Here is a 19,796-nt window from a genome sequence, read left to right on the forward strand (position 1 = left end):
TACTTACTTTTTATTTGGGAGAGCTTTATGTGTTGGGTCGAGAGAAGAATTCTCTCTTCACCCTTAGCTTATTAACACCTGATTGCTCTTAAAATTCCACACCTGTGGCCTCCAGCCGTGCACTTTGGATACCTGGCAGAGCCGATAGACTATATTCCACCAGATACCATTCTTCTTTTGGCCCATCTTCCTTTAAAGACAATGTGTACGAGACTAACCAGTAGGGTCACAGAAGTTTTACCTAAGTGCTCTTGTTTACTGAAAACTAGAATTACTACCATCTTCCTTTATACAAAGAAGCAATGACCCAGCTGTACAAAAAGTCTGGCCCAGCACCTTGCAGGGAGCAGGCAGACAAACATTAACCTCCTTTACCTTTCCATCCCTAACTAGAGACATCAACCTGTGACAGTCACTCTCCCTCCTTCACAAGTACAGGACAGACATTACATGTGGTTCTCAAAGATTAAAGCAGCTGTAGGAACACTTAGCTTTCCAAACTGAAATCTACCTGATTCCTCACCCCGCCAACACTTCTCTAAGGTAGGCTCCACCCTCTCCAGCTCCAGCCTTCTCAGCTGTCCTTCCCTATTTCTCTAAGCCCCTTTCTCATTAGCAGTAAAATACTGGGTGGGATATATGGAACCAACTCAGCTCTCACCATCTCACCAGACACACCAATCTAGCACTCTCAAGATACCCCAGACACTTACTTGATCGTTAGTGGATTGTTTTTGTTGTTGTTAGGGAGAGTGGGATAAAATTTTAAAATCTAGATAAAACGCTGGGAACAAAATTCTCAAACTCAACAAAATTCTCAAACTTCTGTGATGTGGCTGTGATTTCTACCATTAAAATATCCATTTGTGATCACAGAAAAGGTGAGAATCAGTGTTCTGATTTGGTCCTTATTACATGATGTTAAGTTCTCTAGAACTTAAAAATGATGCTTTTCAGAGGTGTTGTTTGATTATAGTAGGTGGCCCACTTAGAACCCAGTCAATACAATCTCACTTCAAAAAAAAAGAAAAAAAAATTTACAAACAGGTGACTTTATACAACAGCTACGGTTAGGATTTTATAAGTGCCAATAAAGTTCAGAGTTTATTTAGTGTAAATACAGTCTAGACTCGTTTTCTTACCCCCATCTCAGAGCCCAGAGGGAAAAAAAAAAGAGTCTGCCTGATGGGAAAACAGGAGCTGGAGATGTTCCTGACAAATGCCAAAATGAGCATCCTACGTGGCTCTCTGAATAACAAAACTGGCATCTTACTGAGGTGGCTCAGGCTAGAAAGGGGCAGAATAAGGAGTCAGGGACTGAAAACTTCCACGTTAGAACCACGCCACCAAGCCTTGCTCAGTAATGAGCCCTCTGATGTGCAGACTGAAGCCATGATTGATGGTGGAAAGCCTATCCTCCGAGGAAGGTGAAGTCCCAGGGATGATACTCACGCTGACACTGTCCCCAGGACCGGCGGGCCCAGCCCCAGCAGCAGTCAATCCTCCCACCATAACGACACAGGCCAATTGATGACACTATTTGCCTGGGCCACCTGCCAAACAAAAAGATTCAAAATAAATAGAGGCACTTTTTAAATTAATTTCCTCTTGGTTATTACTTTAGAAAAAATTAAATCACACCTAACAATTTTCTATGAACTCCTTCATGCCTGCAGAAATTAAAGGATAAAATACCTTCAGGGAAATAGTTCTGCTATGATCTAATTTCAAACATCAGACAGTTAACACATGCAAAAGCACAAGGGTGGGGGGAAGAGAGGGGAAAATCCTTTCTTACATGGAAATAGCACCAGATAAAACCAGGAATTCTCAAGGCTGCCACTCACAGGATGGTTTCTGAAGCTTAAAATAAAACAGATTCCTCAAAGAACCACACCTGTTACTGGGGGGGGGAAAGCCAGTTTTGACTGATTCATCTTAAACGGAAAAGTACTAAATAATATAAGACGTGTCAAAGCAGAAAGAGAAAATTTCTCTGCCTTATATAATGGGTACAGGTGGGACGGGGCAGAAAGAGGGGGAAGTTTCTCAAAATCAAATGAAACAGCACTCTTTTCGAGACATCACTTTTCAGCCAAAACAGTTCCCTGAAAAAAAATGTACTTGAGAAAGAAGTCTAAATAAAACCAAGGCGAGTTTAAAGTGTAGCTAACATCTCAAGTGTCCTTGTGGTTTGAAACTTTCTTGCACCAACAATGCGTGCTATCGACCTCTCTAATGTAAATAAGGGCTAAAGCAAGCATTCAATTCCAGGGTACCATTTGCCACCAGATTCCACTTTGACACCTTATTTGGTAAACTGGTTCCTTGTTTAGATTCACACATCAATAAATGATATTGATCCTCCCCCCCAACCAGAGGATCAATATTTTAATTACCTGTTTTAGACACCTTTTAAAAGCTACATGAAGATCTTATGTATAATCATGTGATGTATTTCTTATTGCAAACGTGTGAAAAAAAAAACGCACAACATACTCGAAGGTGGGCAAATAATTGCTTTAATAAAATAAAACAGCCGCTACCCACGTTTTCTTAAACTCTCCTAATCTTTTCAATTCCCCTTTCCTTCAGCTCCGCCTCATGCCCCCAAACCCAAAGGACAAAATAACCCCGAACTTTCTATTTCCTCGGTCCAGGTGATAAACAAACTGCTGAGCTTTTTGTCTTCTGCGCTTCACTGGCTCTCCTCCTTTCCTTCCAGGTACAGGAAAGCCAATCAATCGTGGAACTGATTGGTTCCAAGATTGCAGGTAAAACAGGTGCCGGCAGTCTTTCGGCTGCTCGGGGGAGGGGGGGTGGGGGGTCGTGGCGTGAGGGAGACTGGATGGTGCTGTGACCCAGGTTAAAATTTCCTGGCTGCTCCTGCCTGGTTTCCCCACAAGCAGCAGCGACCCGCGCTCGGGGCGAGTCTGGCCTACAGTAACTCAGCGGTGGAGGGGTGGTGGGGGGTGATAACCGAGCACGTCCTCCGGACACAGACACACACACACACACACACAGTCGCCCGAGCGGATCTGGCAGGCAAGAGAGAGGGCTCCGCGCGCCGCGGCGCGAGGACCTGCAGAGTGACAGCGGAGCGGAGCTGGGGTTGTTGGAACCTGTCAGAGCACGCTGCAGCCAGGCTCGCCCGAGGTCTCGGGAGCTGGGTGTGCGCTCGTACACATATACACACACACACACAAACAGCGTTCCCCTCTTTCAGCCCTTATTTTGAGTCCCTTCCCGCAAGGAAACCAAGTGGGGAGGCAAACATGTCCCCCGTGGAAGCCCTGTCGCTCCCTCTCCCCACCCTTTGTGTGAGCCGCCCTGACAGCTCCCAGCCGAGATTTGGCCTCGACCGCTGTAAGTTTCCCCACTGCAGAACTGTCTAGATCAAGAGTGAGAATTCCCCGACCACGGGATGTCCCGCGCGTCACCTCCTCTTGGGAGACTAACCCGCACCGTCAGAGCCCAGACGCCAGGCTCGAGCCCCCTTTCTCCCCGAGCCGGGAATGGGCGGCTCGCCTCGCAGCGCAGACGCCCCGGGAAAGCGACGGCCGGGTCCCCGTACGCGCAGGGGGCGCGCCCTCTAGGCCTCGGGCAGCCACTGGTAGAGAGGGTAGTTCGACGGCTCTCCTCCCGCCGAGACGGTGCGGTGGCCCAACTTCTGGACCAAAGCAGAGAGAAGGGACCCCAGGACGGTGTGAAATTCGCGAGCGAAGGAGGAGGAGAGGGCTCCCCGGGGAACAACTCACCTCCCGTCGAACTCCGCAGCCGCCTGCAGGTAGAGCGAAGACCCAAGCACCAGCGCCAGGAGGAAATCCATGTTGGGCAGCGAGCCCTGGGCGGCGGCGCAGCTGCACGCGGGGAACAGGTTAGGGGCCCTGGGGGCTCAGGAGAGGCGCGCTCGCCTCCTGCCTCCCTCGAGGAGCTGCGGGAGCCGGGAACCCCTGCGGCCGCCGCGGCTACTGCTGCCACTTTCGGAGGAGAGCGGCGCGGCGCGCAGCCGGAGCAGGTCTGCCGCGCGGCGTCCGGAGCCCCCTCCGCCTCCCTGCCCGCGAGGGGAGGCGCTGCAGGGGGAGCTGCGCCGCCTGCGGGGAGGGGCGGGGGTCGCGCGTGCGCTCGACTCGCCGCTCTCCCGGCCCCGGGTGAGGCGTGAGGGCGCTCAGCCGCTCGATGGGAAGCTCGGGGGCGGGGGCGCTGCGGGAAGGCAGCGTCTTTGGGGACCAGCCAAGCGGGGCGAGTGCCAGGCTGGGAGGAAAGTTGCAAGCCCGGCCTCGGCGAGGGAAAGCAGGGCGCTCGGCAGGAAAGTGCGAGCCAGGGAGGAAAGGGGCCCCGGGCGGAGGTGCGCGCTCCGCGGGTTCCTCTCGAACAGGTGGCGACCGCAGGGGCGAGCCGTAGCTTTCACCGGAGGGCAAAGTCCAAGACGAGAGAGGTTTATGGGGCTGGAGCTGAACAGTGTCTGCCTTTAGTGAAACCACAGCACGACTTGGACAAATTAGCAAAGGCAAACTCCGGGAGTTTGCTTCTCCCACAGAGTTGGCAGAGGCAGATTTTTAAAAATTTTGTAACCACCGAAAGAAATGTTTGGCCCTCCAGTGAGTTTTGAAGAAGAAACGTGCAGACTGTTTCTATCTCTGCCAGCTCCAGTCTGAGCACCTTAGAGGGACAGCAGCGTCTGCCCTCCAGGGGCACGTGCAGGCCAGAGAGAGGCGGGCCAGTTACACTTACAAGTCTTGTGGTGCCAGATCTTGCCGAGATCATTCAGAAACCATTTTGAGCAACCATTGTTGCTCTGTTGCAGAGCAAAATGTATTGTACCAAAGGACTGTGTTCAAATGAAAATACTCAGTGGTTAACCTAAAATGCATGTTAAAACATCAGTCTAATCAAGTCTCCTCTCTTTCCAAACCCTAGCCGGAATGACTGCCCAGGGCAGTGATCTGGTGTCCCATACCTCTCAGACCCAGTTTCCTATGCCCTCTCTTCCTCTAATCCCTGGCTTCTGTTCCTTTCCTGCACACTCTCGCCTCGGGCCATTGACTACTACTTCTGACTGGACCCAGATATCTGTGTGGCTCATTCTCACTTCAGTCTTTGCTCAAATGTCACCTCTCCGAGGAGACATACCTTGACCACCGCATTTAAAATTGCAGCCTGTCCCCTCCTGATGTCTTGTCTGTTCTACTTTGCTCTTTCACTCATAGTTTCCTATATAATTTGCTTACTTCTTATTTTGTATGTCTATTTTTCTGCTAGAATGGAAACTCTACAAGGGCCAGTTTCTTTGTTCAGTGCCTGTAGTGTAGTAGGTGCTCATAAATGTTTATGGAATGGGTTTGTTAGCCTATACCCCCCCCAATCTTTAGTTTCTTCTTGAGATTTCTCCAACTTCAAATTTTTAATGGAAAGTTCTGTGAGAGAGTGACCTCACTATCCTGATCTCTTATGTGTATAAACACAGGAATTTTCTGCAAGAAAAGGAAAAATAATGGTTTCAACTTAAATGACTCTGATTTCAAGTTGTTTTCTGTTAGCAAAACAAGTTTCTATTTTAATCTCAGGACATATCCATGCCAGTTCAGGCTTGGGACATTATTTTAGGCAAACAGCTTGGTGTCATCCATTTCAGATCTTCCTAATGAACTCCCAAAATGTCGGAGACAAACTATTTTTTCTGCAGAAAATCAAATTTTGCAAGTGTAGTACAGGCTTGGTTCCAGGGTCCAGTGGCTACTCTGTAGCCCTTTTCCTTGTTGACTGGTTCCTGGATTGAGCAATGGAGGATTAGGGAGGAAGGGGCTAACCTACAGGCTAAAAACCGGAGATAGAAGGAAAGGAGGACAGGCCGCAGGTGAAAAGATGAATTATGTGGAGCAAGAGCATAATACCCTCTCTGCTTGCCTCATTTTTTCCCCGTATCTTTTCTTTGGCCTAGAGAACACTCCATTCATCTTCAAATGGACACTCTCCACTTTCTCTTTGGGTCCAAGCTTAGCTGACACTCAGGAAGCCTTTTTGATTTTTTGCTTGGCTGAGACTCCTGTGGTATGTGCTTCAATACCCCTATGCGTGCCCGAGAGTAACTCTTAATGCACTGTGGTGTGATTGTTTCTCTGCCAACTCTAGGTTCCCTCAAGACACTAATCTAACCAATAGGAGGGCCAGGGCAGTTGTCACTATATCCGCTGTGCCCAGCACAATGTCTGGCACAAGGCTTAAATTCAGCATCTGTTAAATGAACTGGATTGGGTTGGACTGAATTCTGCCTGGTGGACGTTACCTTCTCCCTCGAGTAAGCCATAGCTAATTATATCAGGCTTTGTTGAATCATGGAATGAGGAGATTCTTTTTTTTGGCATTTATTTATTTATTTATTTATTTATTTATTTATTTATTTATTTATTTATTTATTTATTTTACTTTTTTTTTATTGTGAGTAAGGAGATTCTAAAGGAATTTCAAGGTCTAACTGCTTAGTATGCTGCCGTTATGACCACCAATGATCCTTCCAAAACAGAGAGGGAGTTCCCATGGGATTGACACGTCACTTTCTCAGCCTTAAAAACCAACAAGAAAGAACCAGACCAAACAGCGTGCTTTTAGCAGTATCTGCACTTTTCCAGTAGGACAACCTTGTGGCTGGATTTTATACCAGATAATGCCACCTTGCAAGGAAAAGTCCCAATTTCCTCACACACAAATAATTTTCTATCGCTGCTCACAACGTGATACAGATAAACAGCAAAATAGAGCCAAATGAACACAACTTCAAACACTTGGAAATCAGAAACTCTGAATTATTTAATCTTTTTCCCAGCAAATATTTATTGACAGCCTACCATGTATGTATTGGCCATTTCTAGGTGCCAGGACTTCAGCTGGGAACAAGACAAAGTTGTGTCCTTGAAAGAGTTTACACTGCAGTCGGGGAGCAAAATAATAGGTGCTTTGAAGAGAGGACAGAGGTGTAAAGAGGGTGAGGAAAGATAAGGTGACAGGAAGAGATGGGCTGTGATTTCAGGTGGAGTGATTTGGTCGCCTCTGGGAGATGAATTTTGAGCAGAGACTGAATAAAAGGCATGCAGTGGGGGTGGTGTTTGGGCAAAGGGGATAGAAGGTATGTTGTCTCTATCAAGGTCTCAGAGTCAGTGTCGTGCAAACTGTTAAGCAAGCTATTGCTCCTCTTGTCCCATGTGCACTGGTGACACAGGGACAAGATCCCTGCTTCAAAAACTCCTATTAAGAAAAAAGAAGGATGAGGAACACACAACTGCTCACCCACAGCAGTTCTGAGTCCCAGATGAGCAGGAATGACAGAGATGCTCTCCCTGGCAGTGGAGGAAGTACTGTGGTCAGACAGTCAGGTCTCCTCTGTGTCTACGGCCTCATCCCCTCATCTTCCAGAGCCACATCAGAAGGGAAGAGAACACAGGCCAACATTCAGAGGTGAGACCCCGCTGAGCATGGGCAGAGTCATGGTAAGAAGCTTGGGCCTGGGAATCTCCCCCAGAACTGAGTGCTGGTGCGCTGTTTGCCTGCTGTGTACCTTGACTTATTTAACCATTCTGGTCCACGGTTTTAAAATATAAAACGTGGAAGTAAAATAATAATCCTCTCCTCTTGACTTCACCATCATCCATCGTTAGGTTATCACCCTCATCATCATCATTGGTAATAGCCAACATTAATTTTTTACCCATGCTACTAGGATGAAATACAGCAAAGAGACCCTCTGTAAACTGGAAAGACGGTCCTCACCAGACATTGAATCTTCTGGCACCTTGAACTTGAACTTCTCAGCCTCCAGAACTGTGAGAAATAAATGTCTGTTATTGAAAAAAAAAAAAGAAGAAGAAGAAGAAGAAGGAGGAGAAGGAGAAGAAGGAGGAGGAGGAGGGACTACTGGAGCATATGCCTTCCTTGGAGGCTGTACATCCTTTACAGTCCTTTTTCTACTGGTACACACTGAAGGCCTGAGTGTTGCTTTTAAGGGGCTAACAGAGACAGTACATTTTCAGGCCAGACTCATGGTTTCCGTGGCTTTAAGATTTCCTGAAAACCCCAATAGGCTTCTGATCTAATTGCTTCCAGTCAGTTCCTTGTGCAGATAACCATGACCAAAGTCTTTTCTAGTCCCGGTTCTTAAGCCTGCTTTATTTCTTTGCTTTCTTGTGTCCATACCTTACTCTTTCATCTTAATGGAGGCCACCTTGAGGCTAGCTGAAATAATAGGGTTGTTTGGGAGGACAAAACCCTTATTCTGAGCCTTGCCACAAGGCTTGTAGCCCTATATTTATATTAATGTTCAGGGCATAAGAGCAGTTGTCTTTTTCAAATCTGGAAGGCCCCAAATTTCTGGATATTCTCATTTCCTTTCATTTCTTCTTGCAAAACAACCATTGCCTGACCCCATCCCTTTCTTAGGATACCTTATAAATGCAAAGGAGCAGTGAATATACTAACATTTTTATTTTTCACAATGATACCTGGAAATATACGGTATCTTCCAAGTGAGCGTAGGTAATGCTTTCACAAAATAACGTGTGTCACAAGCTTTCCAGCCTACACACAGCAGCTGTAGTTATACCAAAATCAGAGCATATCATCCTTTCAAAGAATAGATAGTTCCAATCCTATTTAAACTCTTCCAAAACATCAAAAAAAGAAATGTTTACAAATTATCCCTGAGAAGTCACTGCTATCTAAACCTGAAAAAGTTAGCCTTTTCATATGTGTACATATATGCACATTTACTGATATGAATATCAGTGCAAAACCCCTAAACAAATGTTTAGCAAGTACAATCTAGGAATATGTTAAAAGAATCCATTACAATCAGAAACCTCTATGTGGGTAAAGGATTAACAAAATCCTTTCCCCTTCTACATGAGAATTTGACCTTACCTTAACTTTTGAGCACTGTTCCCCCGGCAACCTGATAAGGTGATTTGTGAACTATGTTGCTATGTTGCTGGTAAAAATGAACCCCTGATTGGTAAATGGCATTTTGACAGGGAGAACCAAACATGCCTGATTGCAGACCATGGCATTGGATCAACCTGAGTTCAGTGCCTCTTGTAACTGGGCATGTCCCTTGCAGAGACCTTGGACACTATGTCAGTGGGGTTGTCACAAGAGATGGAACTGAAGGTGGACCACCATTGGTTGAATCTGCAGATATGGGAACCCGTGGATATGAGAAGGCCAACTGTAAGACACTATTTTATTTGAGGAGCTGGAATATCTGTGGATTTTGTTCTCCAGAGGGGTCCTGGGAACCCTGTGGATATGGGGGGACAACTGTACTTACTGTCAATGATTCTCATCCATCTTCAAATAATTCTACAAAGATAATGGAAGATTCATTTGATTCTATTTTATTGTCAGATAATTGAAATGGACATGAATGGCTGATCAACACATTAGGAAGCAGTTGCAGGAGTTATAAAATAGTTAGGTTTAGTCTCATACCTTTCAGCCCTTTTAAATTTGTATCTTAATGATCTGATACAAATTAACATTTTTTGATTCATGATTTTATGTGTAGAAAAGTTCTTCTATGCTGACAACAAATTTTTAGTATCACAAAACCAGGAGTGGTAACACTAGCCAGCTTCTTTAACACATTGCCCCCATTATCTTTGGCTTCACACAGTTAAATTCCTTTCATTAGCACAAAAATTTAATGCAGGTTGGACAGCCCTCCTGAGTATCCTTTGCAAGTGGCTTTTCAGGGATCTGGGCTCCTTCCATCCTGTGGTTCTGTCTTTCCGGAGTTCTCCTTCTGTAGCCACGTGGCCAAGGGAGAGAGAACGCCCGGGCAATCACACCTGGGGATCTGTGGCACTCTGTCGGCTACCACCTAGTTACATGGCTCTAACTTAACTGCAGGAGGATTTGGAAAATATATTTTTCCAATGTGCCAAGGAGGAAAATGAAAACTTTTAACTGCATACCTAACATTGTCTTTGCCGTAGCGTCAAGAGATCAGTTAACTTAGTACTTAATTACTGCTAGAAAGAAAGCTTAACACTATGACATCACAGAAAAATCATTGTACTTGAAAATCATTCTCTAAAATTCACTTAATGATTTTCATCATACAGCAGTCAATATATTTATTTGGGAATTCTTTTGTTGTTGTTGTTGTTTTGTTTTTTGGGATTTTTAAAATAGCTTGTTGTTATTGTTCTATAGTGTTTTTGGGGGGGGGAAGTAATTAGATTAAAAAAAGATTTTTTTTTAATGAAGGTCTGGGGATTAAACCCAGGACCTTGTGCAGGCTAAACACATACTCTACCACTGAGCTATACCCCACTCCCTTTATTTGGGAATTCTTAACATATAACCCACCCAATTAAATTAGGTAAATTGTAAAAAGTACCTAGTCAAGTGCATGGTGCATGTAGTAAGTGCTCAACAACTACCAATTGTTTCTTCAACTCAAGGGAAGCTTTTACTGCTGGGAATTAAATGCTTCTCTAAGATTTTTGTCCAAGACAGGCAACTGCAAACACTTGCCTTAACATTTTCTATGCCTAAACCAGCTCTGACAATGCTGTGTCGTGAATCTCTAATCTCAATTTAGCTTTTATCAAAGTATTTGAGCAAATTCAGAGTTGCCTAAAATACTCTTGCATCTCGCTGCCACATGGGGGAAGTACTAGTTAAGCTTTTCCCCTTTTATAATAAATTATTAATCTGCTCTTCTGGTCTCTAAAAACATGGATCTGTCCTCCAACAACATGGAAAACCAGTCCTTTAGGTAAAACTTTGGTGCTTATAAAATTCCTTGTTAAAATAAGTGATATTTATGGAAGCCAGTCTAGATTGGGGATGTACTAATTAACAATTCCTCTGGATTTCCCCAGTGTTAACCTTGGATCAAGTTAGTCTCTTGGAACTTAACTTAGAACCTGGAAGACTCTTCACTTAGTGAGTTGGACTTACAACTTTAGTGAGTTTATTATAAGACACAGTTAAGTAAGATGTCACCTGCATTTTCTGGAAGATTGTTGTGGATGTTGTCTGATGTATCTATCATGATCCCATAAAGTAATTTCTTACAGAACTTAGGGCCAAGAAAAAGTTTTGTCTCTTTGGAGAAAATTTTATGTCTTCTATTTTCTGATGAAAGCTTACTATATCAAATTTCACTTTTAAAAGTGGCTCGCAGAAAACCATGGAGACAGTAAAAAGATCAGTGGTTGCCAGGTGTTAATGAGGAGAGGGGGATGATGAGCAGAGGACAGAGGATTTTTAGGGCAGCAGAACTATTCTGTATCATACTACGATGGGGGATGCATGCCATAATACATGTATCAAATCCCATAGAATGTACACCACCAAGAGTGAACCCTAGTGCAAACTAGGGTCTTTGGGTGATTACAGTGTGTTAACATAGGCGTACCGACTGTAACAAATGTACCACTTGGTGAGGGATGTTGATAATGGGGGAGGCTACGCATGTGTCGGGGCGGGGAACATATGAGAAATCTCTGTACCTTCCATTCAATTTTGCTGTGACTCTGTAACTGCTCTAAAAAATAGACTATTAAAAAATTTTAAAGCGATATATATATTTCACCATTAATTTCCCCCAATAATTTAAATTTTGTATGCCAGTTATGTTTAATGTTATTTATTTTATTATAGACAGTTAAAATTTTCACATAAACTTGAAAGATTAATTGATTAATCAATCAATTAATTAATTAATATAAATATTTTTATAAGTGACTACCAAGAAGCTTAGAGTTAAATTCTGCCACAAGAGGTACTTAAACTCTTGGGGTGGGTTAGCATGTGTGCTCTTTTCCTTCTTTCACTGGTCCTGATTTTCTCTTTCTGTTTTATTACCTGACATGTTGTGATGTAATAAGAAATGTACATTTGGTCTTTCATTTGATATTTGGTCTTGGCACAGAACTCCTAAAACCTTTGTAATTTCCTGGATGGTGAGGGTGAGAAGAGGGTCTTTTGTTATTCATAATCAGCCCCTTTTGACCATACTTGTGTTTAGGTTAAGGATGTGACTTTTCTTTTAAATTGAAGTGCAGTCAATTACAATGTGTCCATTTCTGGTGTACAGTGCAATGTCCTAGTCGTGCATATACATACATATGTTAGTTCTCATATTCTTTTTCATTAAAGGTTATTTATTACAAGATATTGAACATAGTTCCCTGTGCTATATTGAAGAAACTTTTATAAATCTATTTTTATATATAGTGGCTAACATTTGTAAATGTCAAACTCCCAAATTTATCCCTTCCCACACCCTTTCCCAGGTAACCATAAGGTTGTTTACTATGTCTGTGAGTCTATTTCTGTTTTGTAGAAGTCACAGGATGTGACTCTTGATGGGACCCAAGATAGCCTTAGGATGGGAGCTGGTTGCCAGAGGAACCAACTGTGCAATTAGATGGCTGGAACTTTCAGCCCCACCCCGAGACTTCTGAGGAGGGGAGAAGGGCAGGGGCTGAGCTAATCACCAATGGCCAATGATCTAATCAGTCATGCCTACAGAATGAAACCTCCATAAGAGCCTTAAAGATTCTGGGTTGATAAATGCATCCATGTGCCAGGAGGGTGGCAGACTGGAAAGGGTGTGGAAGCTCTTCACCTCTTCCCACGTATGTTGTCCTATACATCTCCTCCATTTGGCTGCTTCTGAGTTGTATCCCTTGTAATAAACTGGTAATATTAAGTAAAGTATTTCTTTGTGTTTTATGAGCTACTCTAGCAAAGTAGGACCCAAGGAGAGGGTCATGGGAACCTCTGATTTATAGCTGGTTAGTCAGAAGCACCAGTGATAACACAAGTGACTGGTGTCGGAAGTGGGGTCAGTCTTATGGGACTGAGCCTTTGACCTGTGAGGTCTGTGCTAACTCTGGATAGTCAGTGTCACAATGAATTAAACTGTAGGACGCCCAGCTGGTGTCACATAGAGTTGAAGTGCTTGTCATAGAAAACTCACACATTTGGTGTTGGAAGTGTTGTGAATAGGAAGAAACAGTCTTCTTGTACTACCCTTATTTGATATTGTCATTTCTTGAGGTTTTTCTGGAGAAAACCAAGTCCATTCTGGAAAGAAGCAGGACTAAAATAAATTCAATATATAAAAAGATAGGCTACCAAATATTAAGATTTAGGCTTGATATGAAAGCTGTAACTTAGGTGTTTATTTGTTGTTTTAGGATTTCCTATCAATTTTTTTCCTGCTTTTGAGTTCTATTCTCTAGAAATTCTTTAAATTCCCAGTTGTACTATCTTTCCTATATTCAGATAGTTTACATTTTCTACAACTGTTCACTTTTGCCCCCTCTGTTCAAACAATAAAATCTGTCTCCCATAGAATAGATTCTTTTTTTCCTAAATGAAGATGCAAAATATAAGTCCAAGACCTCACAGCTCTTTGTCAGAAAGTTCCTTATGTAAATCAGTGAAGACCATTTTTACTTGTTCTGTCTCAGATGGAAAAAACAAAATATCATACAATATGCAGCTCAAGCTATGTGGTCTACTGAATGAGCCAAGCCCTACTCCACAGTGCAAATAACCTGAAATATAAAATTAATTAAAATTGAACAGTTGGAAGATATTGGTAGAGTAATGTTTTTGATTACAGTGTCTTTAACTCTGGTAAATGTGTATATTAACTACTGTTAATTTGCAAAATAATTCATCAAATAAATCAAATCACCCTAGCAGTATGGTCTCATTTTTCTAGATGCACATCTAGGAATACAGTGTGATTTGGAAGAACTTTGCTTAAGGAAAAATCAAGGCGGGATAGCACTGATGCTCAGCCAGACTTCAAATTTAATCCTATTCTGGTAAGTACTAGTTGAGCTCTAACCGAACCTCAGTTTCCTCTTCTATTATATAGGAAGACTAATGTATTGTGCATATATAATTTTCTGTATATTATGATGTTTTGACATTGTAAGAAAGCATTCGGCCTGGAGAGAGACTGCCCCTCCCTGGGCTAGCCCATTTTTCCAGATGGCAAAGGGCCCAGCCTAGAGCATGACTTTGATATGCAAACTAACCTATCCACAGCCGTATCTCTTCTATCTGGCATGTTGGCCCAGAGGCAATATTCCTCTGCCTTAATCATCCCAGGGCCAGATGCCAGGCAACTAGGGACCATCCTAAACTGCGCTGTCCTGCATTGCCTTTCCCGCGGGAACCCCAATAGAGTAGCCTAAGAAATCCCCCCACACTACCCCCCACTGCTGCCTTCTGGCTTCTTACCACCCTGGATTTCCCCACATGACCCTGCTTGGCATGCCTCCTGTCTCTAGGACCTGTGAGTGTAATAAACTTGGTTTCTTCCTGAGCCTCAACTCTGCCTTTTCCTGTGGCCTCACCTGACTGACCATTTCATTAAAGAATATAAAACAAACCACCTGTGTCTTGCAGAGTTCCTGTGAAAACACAATGAGTTAAAATATAATGCTATCATTGCAGTGCCTAGTATGTAGGAAACATTCAATGAATGGTAGGTGTTAGGAAAAGTCTAACTTTGGAGGTAGAACTCCAGTATATTTATGATCCAGATCACAGTCCGTGCTCACACTTTATCTGAATAGAAAGCTATGAAGTGTCTACACCTCTGTCTCTTGACACAGGATCTGGGAGAGAAGGGAATATTGGGCTATTTCTGCATTCCTTTTTTTTTTTTTTTTGGCCACAGGGATTTCCTGTCTCTTACTGTGATGGAGGCTGGAAGCAGAGGCTCCTTTCTTTCAACAACAGGTATGAATTCTGCCAACAGATAAGCCAATTTTAGCTTCCAGAGACGGAGAGATTCACCTGGACTAGAGACATAAAGAGTTGATTATTTTTAATGAAATAAAGATGAAAGTGACACATGCCAACTCAAAAGAAGAAGAAAGCACTGGCTGGATCTGAAACTCTGTTTCTAGGAGCAGTGGCATGCTCCCTGCCAGGCAGGAGCTGTCCTCTCGGCTCCTGTCACTCCTTGGTGCAATTCAGTTCAAATTTCTTTATAGCCTAGAAGAGAGATTTATTTTTTTCAATAAATGATTTAACAGGTATCTATTGCATAACTCGTGTGTGTGTGGTACTGCATCGCATCTAAGTCCTATCCAACCTTTCGGGCTGTGATTGAAGACAGCTTCTTCCCTTGTCGTCATTTAATTTGGTTTGTTTTCTCAAATAAAGAAAAAAAAACCCTACATAACAGATTATTGTCACCATCCACTTGCCTTTTGTATGGTAATGAATCAATCTTTTTTACCCATCAAAAGTAACCCTAGGCTGGGCTAGAAGAAAGGAGATTAAAACCTAGTGAGTCAGGAATAAAGGTTCCCATGGACTTTAGTAACATCCTGGAAACTGAAGGGGTCACACAAAAGGTTCCTCAAAGTATTGATAATGTGATTTATAACTTGAAGGAATATGCTGGCCTTGCCATCTGTGGTGAAGATTTGGGTCTCCTTAGGAATGTTTCCATCCTTTCCCATTGATCTACCTATGTTTTTAAGATGCATTTTCTCCACTAAAACTTTGTTTGGCAAGCTGTTTGGAACTCTGTCTCTTGTTGTTGTTGTTGCTGCTGTTGTATTTTAAGAAATCTGCATGCTTCTTGAAATATGAAAAGTAAGATCACTAGACGTGCAACAAAAACACAGGCAAGGGTTCTGCTGCTAGCAACGGTGGACCAGGATGCTTTGAACCAAGCCTTTCTCTGAAAACTAGAAACACTCCCTAGGTGGTGAGGAACTGGGTTTGTGGGGTCCGGATATGGGAGCACAGGGGAGCACAAAGAAATGAGCTTGAAATTCACTGCTTTACTTCTTCCTGTGAATGCCAATTCTAAAAGTGGGAGTGGAGAGGTAGGATCCTTTCAGTGGACGTTTGGGCCAGGGAGAAGAAAGATTCGAGGAGGATGGGACCTGGTAAAGCTCCCAGGTGTTCTTTGGCAATCCTGAAGGGGTATACACCCAAGGAGAAGGGGTATGCTGGCTACAGACCTGCCCTCACAAAGATCCGAGGCTGATGGGTTAGGTGACGTGTAACTGCTACCACTCCAGCCTACCTGCTTGCCAGAAGCAAGATGAACCCTCTCTGGAGGAAGGTAACATCACCAGTGGCCACAAATGATTTCTGAATGTTTTGTATCAAAGGCTGGCAATCAATTTAAAAAGTATCAAGCACATAAAGAGATGAGGCTGAAAGAAAAATAGAGGATAATAGAAACAGGCTTGTGGGGGTTTAGACATTGGAGTTATTCAACAGAATTTTTGAAAATTATGATGAACACATTTAAGAAATCAAAAGCAAGATTGAGAAATTTGGCAGAGGACAGGTAGTGGGAATAAAAATAACTGAAAACACAATAACCGATATTATGAATTCAATGAATGGGTTTAAATAACAGATTAAATACAGTTGAAAAAGAGTTAAATAAGTCAGAAGGAAGCACCTAGGTTGAATCATGGAAAGACAAAAGGATGGAAAATGCATAAAAGAGCGAAAGAGACACAGGGACAGGTGAAAAAGTCTAATGTGTATGTAACTAATCCTAGAAGGAGAGAGAGAGCAGGACAAAGAGAATGGGGTAGAATAAAGGTATGTCGAGAGAATGGCTGAGAATTTTCCAAAGTTCTGGAAAAATATCAAGCTAGATTTAAAGAGCATCACGAACCCCAAGCACGATGTATATAAGAAAACCATACCTAGACGATACTGGTAAAGTCAAAGACAAAATCTTAACGCAAGTAAAAGGAAAAAAGACATAAAACATGCATTGGCCATTCTGCGTCCTTTCCTGGGGCACTAAGAGGAGAGCTTTGTGTGGGAGCCCATACAGAGCATGAGCAAGTGAACCTGGGTTTGCTATACTCTGTGTTTCTGTCCATTATCAGTTTCTCTGGGGGAACTGAGGCAGCATTCCTCACTTTCAGAATCCTTATGGCATTTTCTTTTGACAATAGATATTCATTTGGTAATTAAATCCTGCTGTGCTCTTTGTATATAACTAACTTGGGGCACTTATGGTGTGGTAGACCCTATTATTATGCCCAACTTTAGGTAAGCAGACCAAGGCGTGGAGAAGTTAAGTAACTTGGCCGAGGTCAGGAGGCTAATAAGAAGTAAAGCCTGACTTCATGGCCCTTGCTCGCCTCACTTAGGTCATCCAGTGTTAAGAGTAAACTCCTGATGGGAGACTGACTCAGCTTTCCGTCCTCCCTCATACTTGCTCAAATAATACGAACAATGACAACACTCATCACGACAGCCGACTTTCCTGAGCACATACAATACACCAGGACTCATTTACTTCTCACATCCTTCTCATGAGGTAGGTACTAGTATTATCCCATTTTACATATGAAAACACAGAGGCACAAAGAGGTTAAATAACTTGCCAGGTCACATAGCTTTTGAGGGATGGAGCTGGAGTCCGAAACGAGGCAGTTTGGCTTTAGAGCGTGTTTGTAACCATCATGTTTACTGCCCTTGCTATACTATTGTTCGTTACCAAGGGAAAGAGAAGGAAGAGTCTGTGTCCACCAGGACAAGGTTGGAAGCATCCTAATTGTGACTATTAAAACAGCACACATCTTGGCTGTGAAAGACCATTGTCTCTATGTAGAGATGCCAAGAAAAGGCAAGTGATCACATAGGAAGTTCCCAGCTATTTCATTGGCTCTAAGGATATTCTTCAGAATCTATGCTTTCTTGAGCATTTTCTCCACAAGGTGAATTCTTAACTCATCTCTTTATCACATTTTTCATTCTCCTATTTGTGTATCTCCCCAAATTCATTTTACTCTTACCTATTCCTTAGGTTAAAAGGTAAATGAGCTGGCTTCATATCAGAAATAGTCCTTTGCTGGGTCTCATATCGGTTGAAGCTGGACAAAAATACGAAGGCCCCCCAGAGTTTGTTAGCAATGTTTAGCAGGAGAAAATCACCATGAACAGAACAGGCCTGCTGCTGGGGAAGGTGGTAAATGTTAAGAGATGCCAGGAGGAGGCAAAGCCATTCAATTGCTACCATTCTTCTTCTTCAGGGAAAATGAAGCATCTTCACATTGAAAAAAGTAGGGCAAATGGAGAGTGAGTCATAAATTTTACAGCTCTCTCTCTACAAAGGAATTAAATGACAAAATATGATGGTCTGACTTTCTCTAAGGCTGTATATAGCTAATCCAATGCTGTAATTAACATCAAGTTTTAAATGTCGTTAGTCTCTGAAGAATGAAGCCACAAATCTTGGGTGGAAGTATTTCAGAGGAGATGTCATTATCAAATACTCCCTTGCTGTGAACGGAGTTATACGTGTAGAATTTCTAAAATGATAAGGCTTCACTTGTACTTACGGCTCATTTGGTGACAAGAAACTAACCCTACTCTGGCTGCCTCATATAAAAGAGGATTTATTATATGACAGCTCCTCATGGAATTCAAGAGAGGAAGGACGGTGGAGCCCCACGGGGAATTAGACTTGGAAACTGAAGACTTCAGGGCTCAGCCGCTGTTCTTGGGCTGCAAGTTCTCGCCCAACACTTGTCTGTTTCCTGCCCTGCTGTGTGCAGCCTCTCCCTGCAGGCTGGCTCTCTGTGCATGCTCCTCACGTGCGTGGCCCTCCATAGCTGTCATCGCCTCTTGGTCCACAGGCCCTTGCAGTTCTCGAGACCACCACCACCTGACTCCCAGCCTGGGTCTCTCCGTTCAGTTCTCAAGAAACAATCAGTTTGGTCTGGTTCATGGATCAGATGTCCACCTCTTTTCTAATCAGTGATGGTTGGGTTTATTTGATATAAACACAGGAAGAAGGGCTCAGAGCTGGTACTCTAGTTGGCTGAGGGAGGGGAGTATTCTTCAAGAAGAGAACTGGGAAGAAATCTTAAAATGTGTCTCTAACCACTATGATCTGAACCCAAGGCTTCAGTGTCCTGGAATCCTCACAGTACCTTAAGTAACTACCAAGGACAAATTCATTGTTGAGGAGACATACGAATGCTCACAAATAGTTTGGAAAGAAGGAAAATGTGTGTTTAAAATTCAAAATTAACGAACTCCTCAAATCTTCCAAGTGGTGGCATACATGCATGTTGTTGCAAAGAGTGCCTGGGTCTAAGTTGTGGCTAATGAGTCAGGGCACTACTTAAAACAGCACGACTCTCAGTTTTCTCCACATTAACATACTAGTTATTCAGAAATAAAATTTTAAAAAATTAAATGAGTTGCTTTATAATTTTGAAAGTATTGCCCATTTATGGTAAAACAAATTAAAGCAGCACAAAACAATATACAATGAAAAATAAGACACTATTCTCCCTTCCTGCACCCTCAGTCCCACTCCCTAGAAGTAACTATACAGTCATGAATGAATGCTTTGGCTATTAGTAGTGGCTATCGTTGATTTACATGATATTCAGAGTTAGGTGGTGTCAGAGTTGGTTCTGAAGTTTGTAAGATAATTAAGAAGCCACTATCCACAGTGTACCAGCAATATCACACCTCATTGTCACAGGAGGCTAATGCAGGTAGGAAGTACATTTTCAAATGATCCATTCCTAAGCGGGAAGGAATGGGGTGGAAGCATAAAGAGCTTTCTCCTCATGCACACTTTTATTTTCTGAGGATGGAAATCCTCCCAGAAGCTCTAAGCAGACTTCCCTTATCTCTCATCCCCCAGCCCCACCATGGGGAGAAGAGAATAGAGGCTGCCATGACTGGGTTAAGTCCATCCTAACTCATGCCGTGGGGCGACACAGCTGCCCCCACAAAACCAGTGTTCTGTTGGC

General features: G+C 43.2%; 1 protein-coding gene across 7 annotated transcripts in view; it reads right to left on the minus strand.

The window, feature by feature from the left end:
- Positions 1 to 4,173, minus strand: part of NPNT (nephronectin) — a 70,854-nt gene extending 66,681 nt beyond the window's left edge. For 4 of the 7 annotated variants that reach the window (XM_072939308.1, XM_072939300.1, XM_072939305.1 and 1 more), the window contains exons 1-2: positions 3,759 to 4,173; positions 1,453 to 1,553 (exon numbers count right to left, since the gene is read on the minus strand). In XM_072939308.1, coding sequence (XP_072795409.1) covers positions 1,453 to 1,553; positions 3,759 to 3,829 — 172 coding nt within the window. In that variant the 5' untranslated portion in view covers positions 3,830 to 4,173. The remainder of the gene's footprint in view (positions 1 to 1,452; positions 1,554 to 3,758) is intronic. The other 3 variants (XM_006216156.4, XM_006216157.4, XM_006216159.4) reach the window with 2 other exon arrangements.
- Positions 4,174 to 19,796: the final 15,623 nt, after the last annotated feature.

The sequence above is a fragment of the Vicugna pacos genome, chromosome 2 (assembly GCF_048564905.1).
Source record: "Vicugna pacos chromosome 2, VicPac4, whole genome shotgun sequence".
NCBI classification, from domain to species: Eukaryota; Metazoa; Chordata; class Mammalia; order Artiodactyla; family Camelidae; genus Vicugna; species Vicugna pacos.